Source organism: Dysidea avara, chromosome 8 (genome assembly GCF_963678975.1).
Source record: "Dysidea avara chromosome 8, odDysAvar1.4, whole genome shotgun sequence".
In the NCBI taxonomy this organism is placed as follows: Eukaryota; Metazoa; Porifera; class Demospongiae; order Dictyoceratida; family Dysideidae; genus Dysidea; species Dysidea avara.
The window spans coordinates 9,122,970-9,146,925 of NC_089279.1; the positions used below are offsets into that span (position 1 = coordinate 9,122,970).

General features: G+C 36.1%; 1 protein-coding gene and 1 long non-coding RNA gene across 4 annotated transcripts in view; both read right to left on the reverse strand.

Moving 5' to 3' along the window:
• Positions 1–10,236: 10,236 nt before the first annotated feature.
• Positions 10,237–12,672, reverse strand: LOC136263466 (uncharacterized). Of its 3 annotated transcripts, none has more exons than XR_010704654.1 (10): positions 12,040–12,672; positions 11,850–11,893; positions 11,623–11,799; positions 11,516–11,573; positions 11,285–11,464; positions 10,818–11,224; positions 10,675–10,767; positions 10,536–10,623; positions 10,414–10,482; positions 10,237–10,362 (listed from the first exon to the last, which is right to left on the reverse strand). It is a non-coding gene; the product is annotated as an uncharacterized lncRNA (long non-coding RNA). The 3 variants fall into 3 exon arrangements; XR_010704655.1 differs by having other exon boundaries at positions 11,520–11,573; positions 12,040–12,671; XR_010704656.1 differs by having other exon boundaries at positions 11,285–11,399; positions 11,520–11,573; positions 12,040–12,669.
• Positions 12,673–17,809: 5,137 nt separating this feature from the next.
• LOC136264990 (E3 ubiquitin-protein ligase TRIM71-like) overlaps positions 17,810–23,956 on the reverse strand; it is a 71,700-nt gene continuing 65,553 nt past the window's right edge. Inside the window, exons 5-6 of the mRNA XM_066059753.1 lie at positions 21,677–21,742; positions 17,810–20,095 (exon numbers count right to left, since the gene is read on the reverse strand). Coding sequence (XP_065915825.1) covers positions 18,024–20,095; positions 21,677–21,742 — 2,138 coding nt within the window. The 3' untranslated portion in view covers positions 17,810–18,023. The remainder of the gene's footprint in view (positions 20,096–21,676; positions 21,743–23,956) is intronic.

Here is a 23,956-nt window from a genome sequence, read left to right on the forward strand (position 1 = left end):
AACACAGCTATTGCTGCCCAGCCAACCAGCACTGGGATACCTGTGCACCATTCAAGTGCTTGAGCTTTGTGCAGGCAAATCCTCCTGGGGCAGGGATAGTAACCTGCAGGAGGTCTTACGGAGAGAGGTCGCAGAACCCAAAGTTCCACAATGACCTCAACACCACTAAGCAAGACAAGGACAATTGGGAATTTGCTTCCCCAGTTAATGTCAGGTACCCATTGATGTTACAGCTGGGTGGGCTGCTTCCCCAGTTGACACCAGGTCCCAATTTCACACACATAGGCACTCACTACACACACACATGCACGCACGCACAAACACGCACACACACAAACACGCACACACACACTACACACTGCATACATGTACTTAAGCATGAAGTTACGAAGCATGTGCAAAATTGATTCTATATACATCACATGGTTGGTTATACCTACATAGTTACCTACATTTTTCACGTGTTAGCATAAAATGAACTAGTCTAGATCCAAATGGTTGCTGTTCATCTGCCATAATAGTAGTCTTATTACAAGCTAAAAATATATACACATCCACTGTAACCTTAAAATAATATAAACTGTAGCATATTGTAACAGTATTTTGAGCATGAGAAACGTGGCATATGCACAGAGCAGAGTAAAGCAATTATATTTGTTGATCTGTGTATGCATAATTAGCATGCCAAGTCTCATGTAAATGCTGTTTAGATCAGAAAAGCATAATAGAAAGTGTAAGCCATGTATTTGTACTAAGTGATATTTTACAGAACACCACTTGCCTGTGATTTTGACTAGAAGTTGGCATTATGCTTACCAGATAAGTGCATGAAATAATAATCATTGCTTTGCAAAATGATAATTATGCAGGTCATATTTTGTAACCAGAAAAATGATTAAATTCCAAATATTGAGGATGGATTATATGCGTTTTATCAATAGTTGGTTTTATGCTGAGAAACCAAACTTTGTCTTGAACTGCTAACACATGCACCATATATACTATACTGTATTATTCTCCCTATTATATACTCTTGTTCTTACTGACTGATAAAAACATTGTGTCCATTGTTTTTCTGATTGCTGGAAGTCTTACAAGAGAATCCATCACATTTAATAGTGATACAGAAGGTTTATTACTGTGCTCTTTTAAAACCAGTTGTAAAAGTTTGACATTTTTAGACAGGGCTGCAGCAAATTGACTTGTCACAGCAAAAACTTCTCCAATATGATTAGAAATCTCATCTGTACAAAAACAATTCCATGTACATAATACAATTACACATACACTAAACTGATATAAGAATGATATTCTACTATTATAATCATTGGCAAAGATTACTATGTTTTGTGTTATAATGTAATTTTGATTCAATCATATTATGTATGTGTGTTATGACAGATATTAAACTTTTGATGAGTAGGCTTTGGAAACTATCTTCTATTACTGAATCTCTCCAAATATATGTTAAAGTTACGCTTTTATTATTTGCAGTGACTTTCCTATGCTCTTCCAGTTGCACAGGCATATATACGGAGAACAATACATAACATACCTAAAGTTGATCTGCTTACTTCAGCAGTTAGAGATATATGCTGCAAAATTTGAATTCAGTTTTATTCTAATAGTATGTGGTACAATGTAGGCTACACGAGTCTATAGCACTAGCCATTATCAAGCTACGTTTTTACTGGAGGCATAAGGCGTGCATGCAGGCATTGGTTAGTCAGCATAAAATTCTGTTAAATAATTTTATAAGTGTTTTGGGTTGCATTGAAGACAACGACACCTGTGTACAGGTCTTTTACCAGAATAAAAATACTTTACAAACATCAAAGCATTCTCTAAATTCCATTGTCTAAGCTATTATACACTAAATTAGTACTCTGTAGTAGGGATCATGACTGTTTGCACCTTTCCACTGAAAAGATGACCAGAAACCAGTCACACCTTTATATGCATTGCAGTATACTACTGGTATATAGGTAACAGACACCCCTTGAACTTTTAATTGCTAGCTATAACTAAATGAACCATACAGCAAGTTTCATGCTGTCTCCCCTGTATTTCAGGTCTACAATTATACATAGTATAGAAAGTCTGAAGAACAACAGATAGGCTTGAGCATATTTATATAGCTAGCTAGCAGTGAAATATCACTAAAATTGCATATCTGAGTGTCTAATTTTCAAAAATTTCCTGTGGGGGTATGCCCCCAGATCCCTGTAGTGGTAATGCAGGTAATAGTGGTAATGTGGGTAATAGTGGTAATGTGGGTAATATAGATAATAGTGGTAATATGGATAGTAGTAGTAATGTTGGTAGCTAATATTGGAAATGGAGGTAATAGTGGTAATATGGGTAAGGTAAAGTGGTAATATGGGTAAGCAGTTGTAATGTTGATAGCTAATAGTGGAAATGTAGGTAATGGTGGTAATGTAGGTAATAGATAAATGTAGGTGATAGTGATATTATAGGTAGGAAACAGTTATAATGTCGGTAATAGTGGTAATATAGGTCATTACATGCCAAATCAATAAAAAAAAAGTAATCTGTACCCATTTCGATTTTATGAAATTTGGCACAAACATGAACCCTATCAAGAAACATTCTCACACCAAAGTTTTGTTCATTTCAGTGGTCTCCCTTGAAGTTATGATCACTCAAAGTTTCTGTTGAAAATTTTATTTTACTTAAATGCCTTTAGTAAAATGACCATAACTTTGCTTTTGATATAGACACTAGATTTTTGAAATGTTTATTAAATTCTCTTTCAGGTGATAATATATAATGTTTTATAATTGCTCAAAGGAAAAGGTCAACCTACAAAAATGTAGCTTTTTCTTGGATTTTAATCATATTCATTAATTAATTTTATTTTCAGTTTACATGTTGCTCTAATACCAAGAGTTTATAATGGTGTACCCTAACACATTATAAACTCTTGTTAATACCCATCATTCATCACTTTAAAGTTGGGACCAATAGTAGATTTTGAGTTATAAGTGTTAATGTGTAGCTTTGTAATCACTATACTTCTTTTCTTTTTCTTCTTCTATTTGTATGGTTCAAGTATGCAAAGATGCAATACCAATTGCAAGTAATATAACTTTATATAATACTATGTCGCAATCATTTTATACATCATTGGTTTGTAAGTATAAGGTTAATTTGTTTATGTTTTGTAAGAAAACCCAGTAAAAGCTTATACGTACTCAGAATTTACCCCTGATCAAGCTTGTTTAATATACATTATTGTTGCTGATTATGATGCCAATTTAAGTTTATGATATAGTAGTGAAATATTGAACTTAATCACATTTTCACTAGCTACAGTAACTGTTACTGCTACTGTTAACATTAATGCTGATTATTGATTTGCAAGTATATACATATTATGTAGCTATAGTGGAAACTGTCTAAGCCAGTTAGGGCCAAATTTTTTGGCCTTAATATGCAGGTGGCTATTTATATAGTTCGATCAGTGTATAAATGCTTTACTAGAACAATTTAAAGTTGGCAATATAGAAAGGTGGCCTTTTGTTATGTGGCCGCTTAGACAAGTTCCACTATAATTTGGAAAACTTAGCTACAAATAAAACATGATGTTTTGTTGCTGCATTCTTTGTTGTTAACACAGGCTTGAATGTTTCAAATGTTGTAATCTACTATGCAGTAGATTGGCTTTAAATTTTCAACTTACACCTTCAAACATTCAATTGTGTACAGACATCAATGCATTAGATTTTGTTGTATGTATGTGAATGATTGTAGAGACTGTCACACGATATGTACCAATGCCAATTATATGCATAAGTGTGCAATTGCTGTAGTGAATCTTCTGTATGAAGTAACATTTAGCTATTTCTATGGAACATTTCTATGATTCTATGATATTCAAGGGAAACAAATGATCATGAAGTTGTCTACACCTGCAGATAGCTATACTAGTGAACATTTAATTCCTAATTCAGTCATGGTATATATAGGGATCTTTGGTTCATTAATATAAAGTATCTGTAGGACTGAATTAGGGATTAAATGTTCACTGCATAGTATATCTGTAGGTCTGTGTAGGCTCTGTAGGATAGTTCTTTTTCTTCTTTTGTGCATATACAAAACTTCACTTCTATATAGCTAGAGATTGGGGAGGATGGAAGTTCCATTAAGGCTAGTATATCTGCAGGTGTAGGCGACCAAGTATATCTCAACAATGGATAAGGCTACAGGCCTGATTCCTTCAGCTCCCAAGCTATCATAAAGGGAAATTGTAGCTAGTTTTAGGGTGACATTTTCAGCTGGAAAAGCCCATTTTTATGATCCCTAATACACAGTCATACTGTATGATACTCACAAGGTATAATCTAAACCTGTGCATGGATGCATGAAGTACATCTGACATGTACACTTGGCATGTACATATGAGGTATATTTGAAATGCATATACACATGAGGTACACTTGACTTGCACACATGAGGTACACTTGACATGAACACATGAGGTACACTTGACATGAACACATGAGGTACACTTGACTTGAACGTGTCCATTTCAATGTACCTCATGTGTTCAATTCAAGTGTATATACCTCATGTGTACATGACAAGTGTCCTCATATGTACATGTCAAGTGTACCTCATATGTACATGTCGAGTGTCCTCATATGTACATGTCAAGTGTCCTCATGTTTACATGTCAAGTGTACCGCATGTGTAGATGTCAAGTGTACCTCATGTGTTCATGTCATGTACCTCATGTGTTCAAGCCAAGTGTACCTCATGTGTAGATGTCAAATGTACCTCACGTTTACTTCATGTGTGCAAATCAAAGGTACACTGTACCTCATGTGTGCAAGTCAAATGTACTTCATGTGGACATGAGATACATTTAACTTGCACACATAAGGTATATACAAATGAAGTACACTTGACATGTACACATGAGGTACACTTGACATGTACACATGAGGTACACTTGATATGTAAACATAAGGTTCTTTGACATGAACACATGAGGTACACTTGACATGTACACATGAGGTACACTTGACATGTACACATGAGGTACACTTGACATGCACACATGAGGTACACTTGATATGTAAACATAAGGTTCTTACATGAGGTACACTTGACGTACACATGAGGTACACTTGATATGTAAACATAAGGTAGTTTGACATGAACACATGAGGTACACTTCACATGTATACATGAGGTACACTCGATATGTAAACATAAGGTTCTTTAACATGAACACATGAGGTACACTTGATATGTAAACATAAGGTTCTTTGACATGAACACATGAAGTACACTTGACATGTACACATAAGATTGTACACTTGACATGTACACATGAGGTACACTCGATATGTAAACATAAGGTTCTTTGACATGAACACATGAGGTACACTTGATATGTAAACATAAGGTTGTACACTTGACATGTACACATGAGGTACACTTGACATGTACACATGAGGCACTTGATATGTAAACATAAGGTTCTTTGACATGAACACATGAGGTACACTTGATATGTAAACATAAGGTTGTACACTTGACATGTACACATGAGGTACACTTGACATGTACACATGAGGTACACTTGATATGTAAACATAAGGTTCTTTGACATGAACACATGAGGTACACTTGATATGTAAACATAAGGTTCTAGTGTACCTCATGTGTGTAAGTCAAATGTACCTCATGTGTACATGTCATCATGTCAAGTGTACCCCATGTGTGCAAGTCAAATGTACCTCAAGCATTCATGTTAAGTGTCCTCATAATGTAAAGTGTACCTCATGTGTTCAAGTCAAGTGTACTTCATGTGTTCGTGTCAAAGAACCTTATGTTTACATATCAAGAGTACCTCATGTGTACATGTCAAGTGTACCTCATGTGTACATGTCAAGTGTACCTCATGTGTACATGTCAAGTGTACCTCATGTGTACATGTCAAGTGTACCTCATGTGTTCATGTCAAAGAACCTTATGTTTACATATCAAGTGTACCTCATGTGTACATGTCAAGTGTACCTCATGTGTACATGTCAAGTGTACACATGTACAAGGTGACTTGTTCAAGTTGAACTCTCTACAGGGTGGCTGAATTTTCTGCAGGGTGATTTGTTTGCAACTAAACTCTCTACAAGATGATTTGTTTCTAGCTGATCTCTCTATAGTGTGACTTGATTGTAGCTGAACTCTCTACAGCATGGTTTCTTTGTAGCTGATCTCTCTACAGGGTGACTTGTTTCTAGCTGATCTCTCTACACGGTGACTTGTTTCTAGCTGAGCTCTCTATAGGGATTTCCGTTTGCGATTGAACTCTCTACAGGATGGTTTCTTTGCAGCTGACCTCTCTACAGGGTGACTTGTTTCTAGCTGATCTCTCTACAGGATGACTTGTTTCTATACAGCTGATCACTCTACACGGTGACTTGTTTCTAGCTGAACTCTCTATAGGGTTTTCTGTTTGCAATTGAAATCTCTACAGGATGGTTTCTTTGTAGCTGATCTCTCTACAGGGTGACTTATTTCTAGCTGATCTCTGGATGACTTGTTTCTAGCTGATCTCTCTACACGGTGACTTGTTTCTAGCTGAACTCTCTATAGGGTTATGTTGTTTCTAGCTGATCTCTCTACAGGGTGAACTTGTTTCTGGCTGAACTCTCTACAGATGATTTGTTTGCAGCTGAACTCTCTACATGATGGTTTCTTTGTAGCTGAACTCTCTACAAAGTGATTTCTTCTAGCTGATCTCTCTACAGGGTGATCCGTAGCTGAACTTTCTACAGGGTAATTTGTTTGCAGCTGATCGAACCCTTTATATGATGGTTTCTTTGTATGTACAAGGTAACTTCTTCTAGCTGATCTCTCTATAGGGTGACTTGTTTGTAGCTGAACTATCTGCAGGATGATTTGTTTGTATTTGAACTCTCTACAAGGTGATCCTTCTAGCTGATCTCTCTACAGGATGACTTTTTCTAGCTGAACTCTCTACAGGGTGATCTGTTCATAGCTGCACTCTCTACAGGGTGATATGTTTGCAGCTGAACTCTCTACATGGTGGTTTCTTTGTACCTAAACTCTCTATAAGGTGATGTCTTGTAGCTGATCTCTCTACTGGATGACTAATTGTTTCTAGCTGATCTCACTATAGAGTTATAACTTTCTCTATAGAGTTATAACATGTTTGTATAGCTGAACTCTTTACAGAGTGGTTGTTTTGATTGGATGCTGAACTCTCCAGCTACACGGTGACTTGTTTGTACTACAGAGTGACTTGTTTGTAGCTGAACTCTCTACAGAGTGACTTACTTGTAGCTGAACATTGCATAAAGTAACTTGTTTGTAGCTGATCTAGATGAACTCTCTACTGGGTAGCTTTTTTTGTAACTGAATCCTTTACGCAGTGACTTGTTTGTAGCTGAATTCTCTACAGAGTGACTTGTTGTAGCTGAACTCTCTACAAGGTGACTTGTTTATAGCTGAATTCTCTTCAGTGTGGCTTATAATGTTCTGAATCTCTACAGCAACATATTTGTAGCTGAACTTTCTACAGGGTGACTTGCTTGTAGCTGAATTGTCTATAAGATTAACAGTTTGTAGCTGAACTCCCTACAGAATAACTTGCAATGTAAAATAATTCTATAATGGAGTAAGTTATAAACGTAGCTGAATGCTCTACTAGGGTGACTGTTCTATTAGAGTATCTCGATCTCGCATATGCTACACGTAGTTGGCTTTGGAATCATAACTCAGTGGTTTGTAATCCGATTCTTCTGTACTACTGCAAGGACTTTCTATGATAATTATTCCAGCTGCATACCGATTTTCAGCTCACTGCTCTAAGCGGTTTGCCTGGTAGGCGTGAAAACTAATAGTTTTTTATTCATAAAAATCGATCACGTAATTGTGACACAGGTTGGGTTTTGTGTTATATCTCGATGGCCTTTAACTGGATTCCTTTCAAACCACAAAAGGCACTCCTACGATAGTTACTCCATCTACATAGCAATTTTCAGCTCATTCCTTCAAGCGGTTTACCCTGTGGTCGTGACAGACCTTCGACCTTATTTTACGCAAAGAATCGGTCATAACTCCGTGAATGTTCATCGGATTCCTACCAAACTTGGTACTGAGATTCGCCTTAATGAGCCCTTTAAGTGTGCCACATTTCAGCCCGATTGAAGCACGCATTCGTGTTTTATGGCGGATTTTGCAAAGTGTGCGAAAAGAAGTAGAAGAAAAAAAAACGAAGAAAAAAACCCCAAACTTTGGCCGCTCGTATCTCGGAAATTGCTGGAGCGATTTTCTTAAAATTTGGAATGTAGACTCCCCTACCTAGCCGGCACTTCTGTAGCAACTTTGGTTTCAATCGGATAAGGAATCACGGAGCTACAAAGGTGTGAAAATCGAGTTTACTTTCTTCCTGTAAATATACTCACGGTGTGGCGCGCCGGCTTCTTGGGCCGCACGACACACTACCGTGTGTCTTGATACTTTCATGTCAGTTGTGTGTTGACTCTGTTCAGTTGATTGACTGATTTGGTACTGGCATGGGATAGGCAGCTTTAGCTGATATTATCTCAGGGAGCTGAAGGTTGACTGCTATTATATTAGTTTGTAGACTGTCTCTTACCTGTTATGAGTTCATGATGATGATATCAATATTATTTTGTTTTTCCTGTGAACTCAAAGACTTGTTTGTACGCCATTTGCTGTGTAATCGCATCTGTTACATTTTATATTATGTAGATGTATAGTTCTGCTTGAACATATGTACAACTAACAGTACACACACATTCTTGTTACAATAATTTGACCAGATTTACAAAATGGGGTCTTATAGCCTTTCCAAATTCCCAAGTTTGATCACAAATATGTAGATTGCTGAGAATAACTATGCATACGGTTATGAAGTGTAGCAAAGAAATAAAACATTTTGCCCGGCCCACACAATATCAGGAAAGCAGTTGTTCATGGCTTTGATACTCGGCCAGTTCAAACATAGGATACATTTTGACTTGTTATATTATTGAGCAACACAGAGCTTTACATTGTGGTTTTTAGTTCTGGAGGTTTGGCTAGGCTAATTTAAAAATGTAGTTGTAAAGTTTCAACTAGTTAATTGTTAATAAACACATTATATAACTGTTTGAGTGATGTTTGGATTTGTATTTCTTCCCACCGTGTATCATGATCAGCCTTTGAGAAGACCACGGAATGACAGAACTAAGACTGTTACATTAGTAGCTTATAGTCCTAGTGTAAATCTTTTACTTTATATATGTAGTATCTTATTTACTGTCCCAATAGCAAAGTTAGTAGGCTTAATGAGTGCTCGATAGTTCTTTCTCCTAATTAGGTGAGTGGGCCACATGTTTTGTTCCCTGAATAATATTTAGCTACATTTTCTGTTTCCCTGAATAACTTATACATTTTCTGTTTCCTGAATAATATTTACATTTTCTGTTTCCCTGAATAATATTTAGATACATTTTCTGTTTCCCTGAATAACTTTTACATTTTCTGTTTCCTGAATAATATTTACATTTTCTGTTTCCCTGAATAATATTTAGATACATTTTCTGTTTCCCTGAATAACTTTTACATTTTCTGTTTCTTGAATAATATTTACATTTTCTGTTTCCCTGAATAATATTTAGATACATTTTCTGTTTCCCAAAAATGTGACTGGGTCTGGGAAAACCGGTCTTATCGCCCATGTCAGCATATTCAAGTTTTCACCAATAACACAATAATAGATGAATAAACTATCTAATTTCACAATCAAATTCAGCTAGACTTGGGTGGTCTGGCTTTGCTGGCAGCTTTTCCCAGCCCAGTGGTGCTCCGTACATGCGGTGTGGGACCTTAATGGAGCTCTGGTCAGCCTGGGAATGGCTGTATGTGACTGCACAGCTCTGTGGTGTTGAATAAAGACCTGTGCTGAGAATCACTGTGAAAAAAGCTCAGAATAATAAGGTCTATAACAGTCATATTATGTTAGTATTGGAATGAAATAGTACAGCATATATTATTAGATTAGGACTTTACTATAACAAGCTTATTGAATACATTTAAGACAGTCATATATTAGAGATTAAATCACTAATATAGTGTAGTGTATTATCAGACTATACTAAGCCTATTTCAACCATATATTGGCTACTATACTACTGTACTTTTTTACTTTCCTATAATCTGTGGCTACCTTAATTAAATAATTTCTATGTAATGAATTTAATTATGTAAATATGTTAAAACCACAATAGGTACAGCTAGTAAATCAATGTCTCCTTGGCCGGCCATGACAGTATCAAATCAATTTCGTCCTTTATCCAACTGCAGCAGGTAATACAGTAAATACAATTCACAAGTTCCATTACAAATTACCTGTATTATCATCACCATGTAGAACTCTGTGACAATCTGTTAGTTGTCTGGTAGAACAGTCCCACAGCTCTAATACAAAGATGGTAAATATAATGTGTATTCTGGACAATCGTTGGACTTACAGTATGTAACAATAAGAATCTCATAAAACCAAGACCTTGTCTGGAAACCTAGTATTACCATGTAGAACGGCGGCTAGGTCCCACAGCTCTATTAAAGATGGTAAATATAATGCGTATACTGAACAATCATAGTACTTACAATTTGTAACAATCTTCTAAAACTGAGACCGAGCCTGAGACTGACAATCCATGTAGAACTAAGACAAGTCTGATAAGACCAGGTCTCACAACCCTAAATGGAGGCAAACATAATTCATATTCTGGATTACTTGGTGTACTTACAGTTGTTATCAGTGAGTCTAACCAGACATAAAATGGCCACTTAGTATGTGACTTTGTTGGGCTAATACCAGACGAAGATTTTTGAACGGTCATATCTCAGCCAAGAACAATGATATCAAGCTGTAACTAGCAGGTATGGTTATCAAGTGTTAAAATAAGTACATTCAAGCATTGATTTATGTTAAATCCGTATTCTTTTGGCTAATGTATAAGCATACCTGCTAGTTAGAGTTTGATATATTCACTCTTGGCTGAGATATAACCATTGAAAACTCTTCGTCTGACATTTACCCCATACCCAAAACTCACAAAAATACTCCTACCACGTGGCCATTTTTATGTCTGTTACATAAGCTCACAAGAAGCATCTGATGTACTGATAACCAAGTCCAAGAATCTTGTAATCACTACGTACAATTGAAACAAGACTAACTATAATATAATTTGCATACTCTCAGTGAACTTACTTTTGTTAGCAATACGATCATGGCCAGTGAAATAAGGACAAACAAGATGGAACAGGTTCTTGAAAGCACTCAACTCGTTTACAGTGCCAGACGTACATGAGGTAGCAACCGTCAGCTGTTGATAAAAACATGAAGAAATAAGACCGGCTCCCAGAAGAAATGAGACCAGTTTCCACAAACCTAAATGAAGGTAAATATAAATTGTATACTGGACACTCTCAGTGTACTTACTTACAGATGTTAGCAATAAGAATCTCCTAGAGCTGAGACTAAGTCTGTAATTCCTACCCTATTGAAAAGAAAATGAATAAAAACACAATCAGGCTTAATGCACTTACAGCTGTAAGTAATTAGAAGATGAGGTTGAACAACTCCGTGAAAAAAGAACAAAACTGTCCACAATAGTTGCTACCAGATTCTTTAAAGGAAGCAGCTGCCATTGAAGGAAATTAACACTGCAGATGTCGTACACTGACAATCTGGAGAAATAAGAAGTCCGACAAGAAACTGTACGTCTGAAGAGATAATATACAAAATCATAAGAGCAGACCATGCATACCCTTACCGTTGATGGCTGATGAACTGTGTCCACTCATCATCCGCCATAAGCTGAGATAACAGGTTATAAAATATGTAATACGTACACAGCAACACCAAAGTTGAATCATTTACAGGCCATTGTCATACAATACACAATAAACAATTTAATACGGCTAAACCTATCGTACAAGTTATCATTTTAGTCTAATACTTACTCATCTAGAGCTGTTTTTGATCACTGCCATCGTAGGAATTGGGCCACCACGCCACCACTTCAGCCAGCAGGGATGTACAGTTGTGGTCCATAACTATCATCGTGTGGTCATTGGACGATGGCGCCAATCGCGCACACTCTCTCCGCAAGATACACCGTCTCACATTTACAACCTCTCAGGCTCTGATACAACAATAGCGACAAAGATGGCGACTTAATTGCATCTGCTACGCATGCGCACACCACTGACCCCACAAGCATTACTACCAACTTTTACAGGTGTGCTAACTGTGCAAAAAAATCTGGATTTGTATGACTCTTAGAAAGAATTGATTGATTAATTTTTCTGGTATTATATGCTTTGCCGTATGAAAATGTGCGCATATAAAATTAGCTATCACAACAAAGCTAGCTATAGTTTAGTACCTTTACAGGAAAATTACAATTGATATCATCACCACCAACTCACAACAGCTAGAAGACAGTCTGCAACAATGGTGGATCTGAAGGAGGGGGGGGGTTTTCCCTTGGCCCTTTTCTTGCCCCCCTTAGACTTACAGTACAACATTCATACCATAAACAGGCTGGGATAATTCACTTCACAAGTAGAGAAAGCCCAAGGAAACCATGCAATGGTCAAAATGAAGACAGCAGCCATGCACTTTTTATAGTATATGAACTGAATATGATGGAGAAAAATTGTGGCAAAATTAATAAGTTTGATTTTAGTGTCAAGATCGAGATACTCTAATAGAGCAGTCCTATAGCTACATAGTTACTACACACTAGTAGATAACTACTAAGAAACTTGGACATAGCCACTCTATCCATTTACTCCTAAGTTTTTATCAGGTATTTTCATTCAAATTTGAAAAGTTTGGTACTGTGTACTTCAGATTGCCAAAATAATATTGTAATTTTATTTTAATCTTCACCAAAACAGCCAAGCTGTGAAAACAATGTGCAGCCCAGAGGGTGAAAAATGTTATGAAATCAAAAGTGGGGGCAAAGAAATGGTTGCAATGATGCTAATTTCAATCATTATTAAATGAGATTTGTCATTAATAATAACATCACTGCAGCTATTTCTTGGTTGTCACCTTTGATTTCACAACTTTTTTCACCCTGGCTCTTTTGGGCACTGTACACTTTTTTCACAGCTTGGCTGTTTTGGTGTAGATATCACTTCTTTTTGTAATTGCATATAATGCAAAGCCGGCTTTTGGGAGCTTTAATTTGTTTTACTTGTCATTTTTCTTGTCTTTTACTACAGGAAACAGCGTGGATGCTGCTTTATATTTTATTGTTTTGTATTTAAAAAATATGCTAATATTTTATATACATTTTAATAGTTACTGATAAAACTGAATGACTGTGTGGTTTACCAAGCAGCTCACAAGAGTACTAGGTATGTAGCTGAACTCTATATAAACAGAAAATTTTAAATAAGTTGGACAGTTAAAAAAGAGTGACTTAAAATGCAGCTGAACCATATACAGGGTGACTTGTAACATAGCTGAACCTTCTACAGAATGACTTGAAACTTATCTACAAGGTGATTTTTTACTGTGGCCAAACTTTCAAGAAGGTGACTTGTAACTTAGCTAAACCATCTACATGGTAGGTTGTAACATAGCTGAACTTTCCACTGAATGATTTTACGGGGCGACTTGTAATAAAGCTGAACTTTCTACCGGGTGACTTGTAACTTAAAGCTGAACTCTCAACGGGTGACTTGTAATGTAGCTGAAATTTCTACAGAGTGACTTTAAACTTAGCTGAACAATCTTCATCAGAATCTGGGGGCCGCACCCCAGACTCCAGAAATATAATTTAGGCACGCCTCTGCACCCTGTAAAAGTTCAGTTACATTACAAGTCACCCTGTAGAGATAATATTACAGGTTGTCAAATGCCTGTATATATAGTCTGAGTGCTACATAATATTTTATTATTATTATACACAATGCATATCTGTTCAAATTTTAAACTGACCTATATAATTGTATTCCTGATGATCTCACAACCATGCACATACCTTGCATCAACACATTAAAGAAGTTAAGTTGTGTTGCCTCCAGCAGTATCATACATATATGCATCCATTCTAACTAGCTAGCCAACTAACAGATTAGCTATGGAATACCAGTTAACATTACCCAGTACACACAAATTGATCAAGAGCTGTGGTAATCAGAGTTGAAAGTCATGGGTAGTTCAGCTATAGATTAATGTCATTATAGAATTAAGAACAATAACTTGTGATGTGCATTTCATTTATAAAAATTCCTAACAGATTGACCATAGTGTTGCAGTTGCAAGTTACTATACTAAGCAACTGTAGAGGACTTTTAATGGTGCTACATTTTTATATGTGATGCTACATTTTTATATGGTGCTACATTTTTAATGGTGCTACATTTAAAATGTAGCACCATTTTTATATGTGATTATCACATATAAAAATGTAGCACCATTAAAAGTCCTCTACAGTTGCTTAGTATAGTAACTTGCAACTGCAACACTATGGTCAATCTGTTAGGAATTTTTATAAATGAAATGCACATCACAAGTTATTGTTCTTAATTCTATAATGACATTAATCTATAGCTGAACTACCCATGACTGTCAACTCTGATTACCACAGCTCTTGATCAATTTGTGTGTACTGGGTAATGTTAACTGGTATTCCATAGCTAATCTTATTCCATAGCTAATCTGTTAGTTGGCTAGCTAGTTAGAATGGATGCATATATGTATGGTACTGCTGGAGGCAACACTATTAGAATATCTCAATCTTGTATATAACCATAATTATTGTATTGTTTGAAAAGGGAAAGTGGGGTGAGGGGGGCTGTACTCCCTTCCTCCCGCCACTGCAGAATAACAATGTACATTGATGTACCCATTGTGCTTATTTTTGTGTTTGCCAACAAATCAGCAGCAACACAATGGACTGGGCTTTGCTACTGACAATTTAGTAGGGGTTTCTTGAAACCCCTGGAAACTCCCCTCAGCATGCCCCTGGGGTGACTTGTAACTTAATTAGCTGAACTTTCTACAGGGTGACTTTATCTTAGCTGAACTCCCTGTAGGACAACTTGTAATGTTGATCCCAACTTAGGTCTTCAGATAATATTAATCTGAGGTCTTTATGAGAATCGACATGAGGTATAATTGAATTGGACATAGAATGAGTGGTGTCAAGTTTACATTTGAATGATAAATGAACAAATTTCTTTAAACTGAAATCCAGATCAACATCCCTTTACCAAGTTAAAAGAGCAGTGATGTTGTCTTGAAGAGCCTTATGATCAGAGACTGCTCTAATATGGATAAATCACTTGGCATCATCAGCAAATTTGAGTACTTGGCTTTCATAGATATAATTATTATGAAGACATGTCATTGATGTAAACTAAAACAGCAAGGGACCAAGAATACTGCCCTGTGGGACACCAGAACTACTGGGAGTAAATCAGAATTGCAGTTGTTGATAGAAACCCTTCGATAACGATTAGTCAAATAGTTCTTGAAACAAACCATAGAGTACCAGTTATGCCCATCGACCACAGCTTGACCAGTAAAATACTATGTATCACTGAATCAAAAGCCTCACTGAAGTCAAGGTAAATAACATCTGTTTGTAAGGGACTGTTGATGATTTGGTCAGTGAAAATTTGCATCTGTTATTAGCTTGCCAGCTAGAGGGCAGCCATTCAAAGACATTGGCATGTAATTAGATGGTTTGATGGTAATCATTGGTTAATTTGTTGATATTTTTGTGGTGACCACAAACCAAACCCTAGCAGACAGTGGGGTAACCTACTTGTATTGAAGTACTAAGTGCACCAGAGTAAGTGCACCATCATTTAACAGGTATATAGTGAATAAGTGACTGCATTTATGCATGCACTAATCGATGATTCAAAGTTACGGATTATCCAAAGTTATGAACAGGGCTTGGCCCCAGCAGGTTCGGATAAATGAGGTCCCACTGTATAGTTAAACAGCAGGTGAGCACAATGCAATGACTGCACTGTACTGTGTGTGTGTGTTTATAAGCTATAACAACAACATGATCAATAGATGCATATACAAGGAGGCATAGGAAAAGGGATGACCTATATAAATTTTTCAGTAAAAGTCAGTAAACTATTGTTTATTGGTAGGTACGTAAGTATAGTAAATTACATACATTGGGAAATTACATGTGTATTTCAATTCTTTATAACTTTACGAAACAATAATATTGAGCATTGACTTGAAGTTCGAAATATGACTAGTTGGCAATTGCAAGTTGTGAAATTCTTTGATTTGCATATCTCAGATTCCGTGTCTAATTGCTATAGGTCCTTTTCCTATGCCCCCTCACATATTATGCTTTAAATTTCATTGATTTTTTATGCTATGCTGAGTGCTCACTGCTCAAAAGTTTAACCTATTATGCTCAAAATTTTTGCATCAGCTCAGCCGCCATGTTTTATGTATATGTTAAAGCATTGCCGAGAGTGCTATATGAAAAATAAAGTACAAGGCGTGTGGCCGAGTACTTTATTAGCATCGAGGCCAAGCACCGAGAGCTTTATTTTTCATATATAGCACAAGTAAGGCAATGCTTTCTAGTCGTGTAGCTTCACCATACACTAGGACTCACAATAAACACGTGTTTCACGAATTATTATATAGCAGCCTGCAGAATGCACACAAACTAAAGTAACTCATGCTTAGTTCAGCATAGACGTTCATTGTACATTTTGGCAGGTTTTGTTCACATCCCACAATTGATTCTATTGTGACACATCACTGTGAAAAAAGGATATAAGATGGTATTTCCAGTGGCTTATTGAATACAAAAAAGCTGTATTATACTAACAATCTCATGTAAGGCTTTAGTTGATGTGTTAAACATACTGAAACCATATATGTGATGGTATAGTGTGGGCATTATATTCACGGATAAGCTATTTCAGGTAATGTGGTAAATAAACTGAAACCATATATGTAATAGTATAGCATGCATTATACTAAAGTAAAACGTGAGTATAATACAGTGTTTATATTAAGGCTTATTTGTATTCAACAAGCCACTGGAAATACCATCTTATATCCCACCATTTTCACAGTGCATGGTGAAGCATTTCCATGATATCTCCAGGACTTGTCCATTTACATTAACAAACGTAACAGCAACGTTACCTTCTCCCACCCATCTTCAAAGCATTTAAGTATGTCTATAAAAGCAATCCAGTGGGTAGAACTTGATCGTATTGGCTGGGGTGATTGACCACTCAGCGCAGCGAGGCTACAGCCTTCACCGTGGCTTGGGTGATTAGTCACACTGGCGTGAGCGCCATGGGCTATTACTCTGCACTAGAGCATGTGGGAAACTGTGCTTTATTGCCTACAAAGAGTGCTTTATTGCACCGCAAACAGTGCTTTATTGTACGATTAAAGCAAAGTGTACTTTATGAAATTTAAAGTACACTTTTCCTTTGATCTCACCCACACAAAGTTTTATAAATTATACTAACAGACTTGCACTTTCTGAATACAGTGAACCTCTATTTAACGGACACTTTGGAACCAACCAATTTTGGTGAAATTTTACTGTTATAAGGAGGTTGTCCTCTTTCAGAGGTAAAATTGTATTGGTAAAGGTCTATAGGGACTTCAGTAACTGTCCTTTATAAGGAGGTTAAATGTACAGTGTCCTTTACAGGAAGTGTCCATTAAAAGAGGTTCCACTGTAGATAGTAATAAGTTTGGGTGTATGAGCATTTTAAAACTAGCTAAAAATTATTAGCAACTTACAATGTATAACACATGCATGCATTATGCAAAATGCAGACAACAGCATACTATACTATACAAAAAATAATGCCAAGGTACATAGATTTGTATGCAAGTGCAATAACATTGTTACTTCTATATAAAAGTATGTATATAGGTGTGCATGAATTGCCTAAAATACACAAATCGTGGGTTAACAAATTATCAGCCTACTTTTAAGATGACTAGCTATAACTATCTGCCTATTTATCATCACTACTCCACAGGGACTGTTGAACTTTTTAAGATCTTTAATAAATGAATGAAAGCTTTCATCTTCATTGAAAATCAACACAGAGTCAGTATCATATGAACTGATTAATAAGTGATTATCTGCTGTGCAATAAATTCCTACTGGATGTTGCAAATCAATGGAAAGATCTACAAGGCCACCAAACACCCTTAGAAACTGTCCTCTTGGATTAAATACCTGGACTTTATGATTACCACAGTCCGTTACAAACAGCTGGTCTTCGTTATTGTTTAGCGCCAGATCCACAGGTTCGTTGAAAGCACTGGGTGCAGTACCGTATTGTCCGAAGTAGTAAACAAACTTTTCATTTTTAAAAACTTGGATTCTGTGGTTGTGACGGTCACACACAAACAAATGCCTTGATTGGGAAAACAGGAGACCATGTGGAGATTGAAACTCACCAGGGTTTTTGCCCGACACGCCAAATGTGCTAAGAAATTTTCCATTAAGTTCGAACTTTTGGATGCAGTTTAATTTCTGGTCGGCAACAAATGTTACTCCCTTTTGGTTTACAGTTACTCCCCTAATGTCTTCAAAGCTTCTGTCTCCTCCAATAGTATGGGAATACTCAAAATTGCTATTAAACACAACAAGTTTACGCTTAGCATCATCACTGAAAATCAGTTCACTATTGGGTCCTGTGGCTAGTAGGTATGGTAATTGTAAATGATGAATGGGTATTGTGTATCTGTCAATGACTTGAAATTCCTGAGGTACAATTTCAACATTTTCCTGACATACTAAATCGTTTTTCCAATAAATGGACAAACCATGCTTTTCTATTCTTTTAGGAATGTACAATATGTGATAGAGTCCATCCAACTGTTCTTCTATTTCCACATTCTGTATAAACTTCTCCTTTTTGCATTCAACTTTTAAGAGTTTGGATTGTTCCTTCACAGGTAAGCCATATGCATTTTTCAGTGCAACTACCAATTTTATCGAAAAGCCAACTCTTGATGATGATTTAATAGTACAGTCCATTAATTCACAACTTAATTGGTTTGCAATTATGTCTATCCTAAGGATCATCCAATTATTGTAGGATAATAATTGTTTTGTGTTTACTATGCTTCTGCAAAATTCCAGACAGCTTGATACTCGGCTCTGAGTCAACTGAATCTTTTCTTTCTGCGCTGTAATAGTGATATTCGCAATGTCTTCTAGTTTATGCTCACTTGAAGCTGTACTTTCAGATTCTGTATTTGATTCAGTTGTATAGATCACATCCCCTACTTTCTTTTCACAAGTTTCTAGCTTTGCCATGTTACTTTTTGTCTGTTCTAACAGCTGCTGTAATGTAATGATAACTTGTTGCACCTTTTCATCCACTTTCTTTATAGCCTTATCAATACAGTCATAATTATGTTTACAGTGATCATTTATAGCACAGTCATTACAAATAAACATACTACAAGTTGCACAGTACTGGTCTAGCAATTGATCAGCATGAATGTTGCAAGTTTGTGATGCTTCTCTTTGCATTAACACATCATTTGGACTTAGCAAATATTCTTCAGTTGTAATAGCATTATCATGGGATTTAAATTCTGGCCATGTATCATGTATATGTTTGCAAGTTTGACAAAACACATCATGGCATACTTTGCACCACAAGGCAGCAGAATAATCGTGTGAGCATCTATTACATTTCATCTCTAAAAAGCTTGGTCCTACATCTTTTCGTAAATGAATCACTTTAAATAAATAATCAATGGAAGCATTACTGGGCATGGGCACAATCTGATACTTTCTAAATGATACAGCACATGTTGGACAATGAACATGGGTGTACATGACTGCTCTCTTTTCTATGCACTTCTTACAAAATATGTGTAAACATGGAATGGTATAAGGGTGTATTAATGGCTGATAACATATAGAACAAGTTAGAACTTCTTGAAGCTGTTGCCATTTCGTCTCGACTTCATATAATGCTTTCTTGAGGTCATTTATATGATCAGTAGTTTCACCTATATGCACAGAAACAGGTAAAAATATTTTGGCTATGTGCCTAATAGTTAAACGAATTAATATGTCCTTGTATTACTTATTAAGAATGTAAGATATATATCAGAGTGGCAAAAGCAGTTTAGAGGAGCTGCTAAGGATTCTGTAACCTTGTATAGCCATAGCCACTCATAGCACATTGTATTTAAATGCAACTGTGCTATCCTGGTAATGTTGTGTATATATGTACTAAAAATGAAGTAGGGATCTATGCAATGAAACAAGAGATGAATGATGGTATTACAGCATAGCTCAGTGGGAAAGTCCCTACTTTGGCATTGAACAAAATAATTGTTGTAGCTATTGTGCCAAAGTAGGGACTTTCCCACCGAGCTATGCTGTAATACGTACCATCATTAAGCTCGTTTCACTACTTTTTATTGCATAGATCCCTACTTCATTTTTTAAGTTAACAATTTAAAAATATCATGCATGACTGTGAGTGACTGTTGTATAAGAGTATCTCAAATCGGACAAGGGGTGTGCAGCTAGCTAGACAAATAAGGGGTGAGGTCATCTTGTTTACTGTTAAGTAAATAACTAGATTGCTAAGAGGTGTGGTCTCCGTACTCTATTGCTATTAGTCCACCTAGATCTTTATTTGATGGGTGTGGTCGCAAACCTATCATGAATGGGACCCCAATCTCGAAGTTGCAGATATCATACCTCTTATAAAAGGACTGGGACTGAAGTGTTTCTGAAATCCAGCCCTGAAATATTTCTGTGGCGTCTAAATATACTGCTGAAAGAAAGTGTTGATACAAAAATTAACGCCTTGATATGGTTTGATGCTTGAAGAAGACAACCAACATGATGGAAGATAAAGGTGCAGAGAGAGCAGGCTCGTCGGAACCACAAAAGGACATCCCACTCCCACTGGTGAGTTTGTTATTTTGGCATAAAATGGTGGCCATGCGCTGCTTTGTTTGGGCTCTAGGCTTGCGACTGTAGTCAGGCAGCAAGGCAGATGAAATTTCAAGTTTTCGTGATTTAAAAAAAAATTCTATATCCAGTCACTGGTAAGTGTTTTCTTGTTTTTAATGCTGAATTTCATGTTAGATGGACTAATATTATTGCAAAGGTGATTTTTGTCACGTATGATACCTCTACAATAATTTTTAAAGGCAGCATTTTAGGCGGCGTGTGTCACTTTTGGAGCGATCCCTACTAACAGTATTACTGTATTGTTTGATATAGATTCTACATGCCATCATCTTAGGCCATGACAATTAGTTTTATCTTTCATGTCTGTGTTGCTATAATGGCTGTAGACTCATAAATATTGTGCAAACAATAATAATAAGTATAGCAGTAAAGTGAAGGGAAATACAGTTCCATAGTCTATTTCAGAAATGCTTTAGCTTGTGCATTTGTAATACTCTAATGAAGCAGTCATATATACTCTAGTAAAACAGTCAGACGTAGAAATTAATTCCAGAAAGTTTATATTTTTAATATATATATATTTATATTTATTTTCTGATCTGCCAGGTCACTGCTAGAGAGTACGTGCATAATCTGTGATAAATCTGGCATGGCCTTACCTTCTAGTTTAATCTTCTTTCTTAATGGTTCATCATTTGGAAGTACTTCAGTAGGAGTTAAGTCACCTGCATAACATCAGAAGGATTTTAATTTATAATCTATATACAGTAAATCTGCAAAATTTGTGCCCTATTGAAAACTTAACTTTTATTAAGACACATGGTAGTGCATCATGAACTGATAAAAATAAAATTTGCTTTAAAAGGAAACTGGAAAATGCAATTTCCATGCACCTGCTTAGATGGAAGATCTTCCATATCAAAAAATATTTTGATACAAAGTTTATAAGTCCTACGTTATTTCATAAGTTCTTTAATCCTCTTCAGTTTCATGTAACACACAATATATCATGCACACTTATATAGTTTACTTCACATTTAACTCTTAAATGCGCATGAAACTTTTAAGGAATTAGTCCTGAATGCGCACAGAACATTTATGGGATGCGTGTTTACTCAAAACAAACTTATATGGTGAGGTAAGACAGCCTTTCCTAAATCTATTAGCCTAAAGCCATATATCAATAGAAAGCTTATTCATTGGCCTACTTGGGGAAGGCTAAATAAATAACCACTGTAACAACAATGGCTTACTTGTTACACTGTAAATTCAAATGGGTACAAACGACCCAAAGTTTAGGGTTGTTTTACCTGCAATTCAAACGACCGATTTTTTGGTAGTAATGACCCAAGGATGTATTGGTTTATTTTAACTTTAAGATACAGTCGTATTACCCAGATGCTCTATGGTCTCTTCAACCTCTAGCCAGGTGTTTGAAATAACCTTGCCATCGTGGTCATTTTAACCATCTGTGGTAAAATTAACACATGTCACAAAAGATTTGTTTGTTTGTTTACATTAAGTAACAAGTCAGACATCATTAGTAATAACATACATTAATCTATCTATGACACATATTCACAATAATTGTTACACACTGCATTTTAATACTTTAAACATACCTGGTCTTATAGAGTTTTCAAATTGTATTTAAAACCTATGTTCTCCATGTTCACTTTTGATTGTGGGATGTAACACAACTGTTATAACGGCTAGTGTACTGTAAATTTAACCATGTAGCTGGTCATTTAAACTTTACCATAGTATAGACTTGACAATTCATACTCAAATCACCAAAATATGTTATTTCAACATCCTAAGTGAACAGTTGTATTGACCTTCCCTGGTTATATTGACTGATTTAGTTCAAATACCTACTATGGTTACAATCACTTTTAGATGGTCATTTTAACCAAAACTTCTGCAGTTTGAATTTACCCATGGAGGTCAAATTGAAACATTTGAATTAACTGTGTATAAAACGAAGAAGATTGATGTCTCGTTTTATCGCAACGCCACATTCTTCGCTTCAATCGTAGTTTCGATTGTGGGTTTAGTCACGTGAGCTATATATGGCCTGATTCGCCATTGAATGACCATTCGAATAGTACTTGTTTGAAGCAAATCGGACGAACTGTCAAGGAGTTATGGATCATTTTCTAAAGGTATGTAATATATTTTTTGTGGTTAGTTGCTGAAAATTATTTTCACGGCGATTTTTGGTCTTGTGCTTTGGTCGTAGGGTAAACCCCTAGGTATCATTTTAATGCTTATTACATCACAAGTAGAATGGCACAAGTTCCAAATTTATAGATATGGTAAACACTTAAAAAATTACAGCGCTTTGTTTACAATCATGCGTAAAAGCCTATATATAGGCTTATGCGTTTTCAAGACCATGCTAATCTGCCTATATATATAGGCTTATGCACGTTTAAGGGTTAAATGTATATATAGTTATATATTTATATAAGCTTAATTCCAAGTTTTGCACAGATTATTCTAGCACTGGTATGTTAATACTGTACAGTCTACTTCACTTCGCAAAACCATGATATGTATGGCAGCACACCATGTGTGACAGGATACCATGTGTGGCACCATACCACATGTGCCATACACAATACCATGCTGTACACATCATTTATCGCTGTTTACATGACAACAACATTTCATCACTCCTTCATCACTGTCATGTGGGCATGTCTGCTGTACTATGAAAAAGACTTCGAATCATCAAGCTACAGTTGTTTTTACTGTAAACATTTTTATTGTACTGTAACCGTTCTACCTTTTACACAGCTATAAGGAAACAAACTTTACTTTAAACTTGAAAAAAATTTACACATACGATGACCTAATTTGGCCACCTTGTGACTTATAAAATGTTTGTGAAAAGCTATGGCACTGATACATACTTGGTAAGCTGTCAATTCATA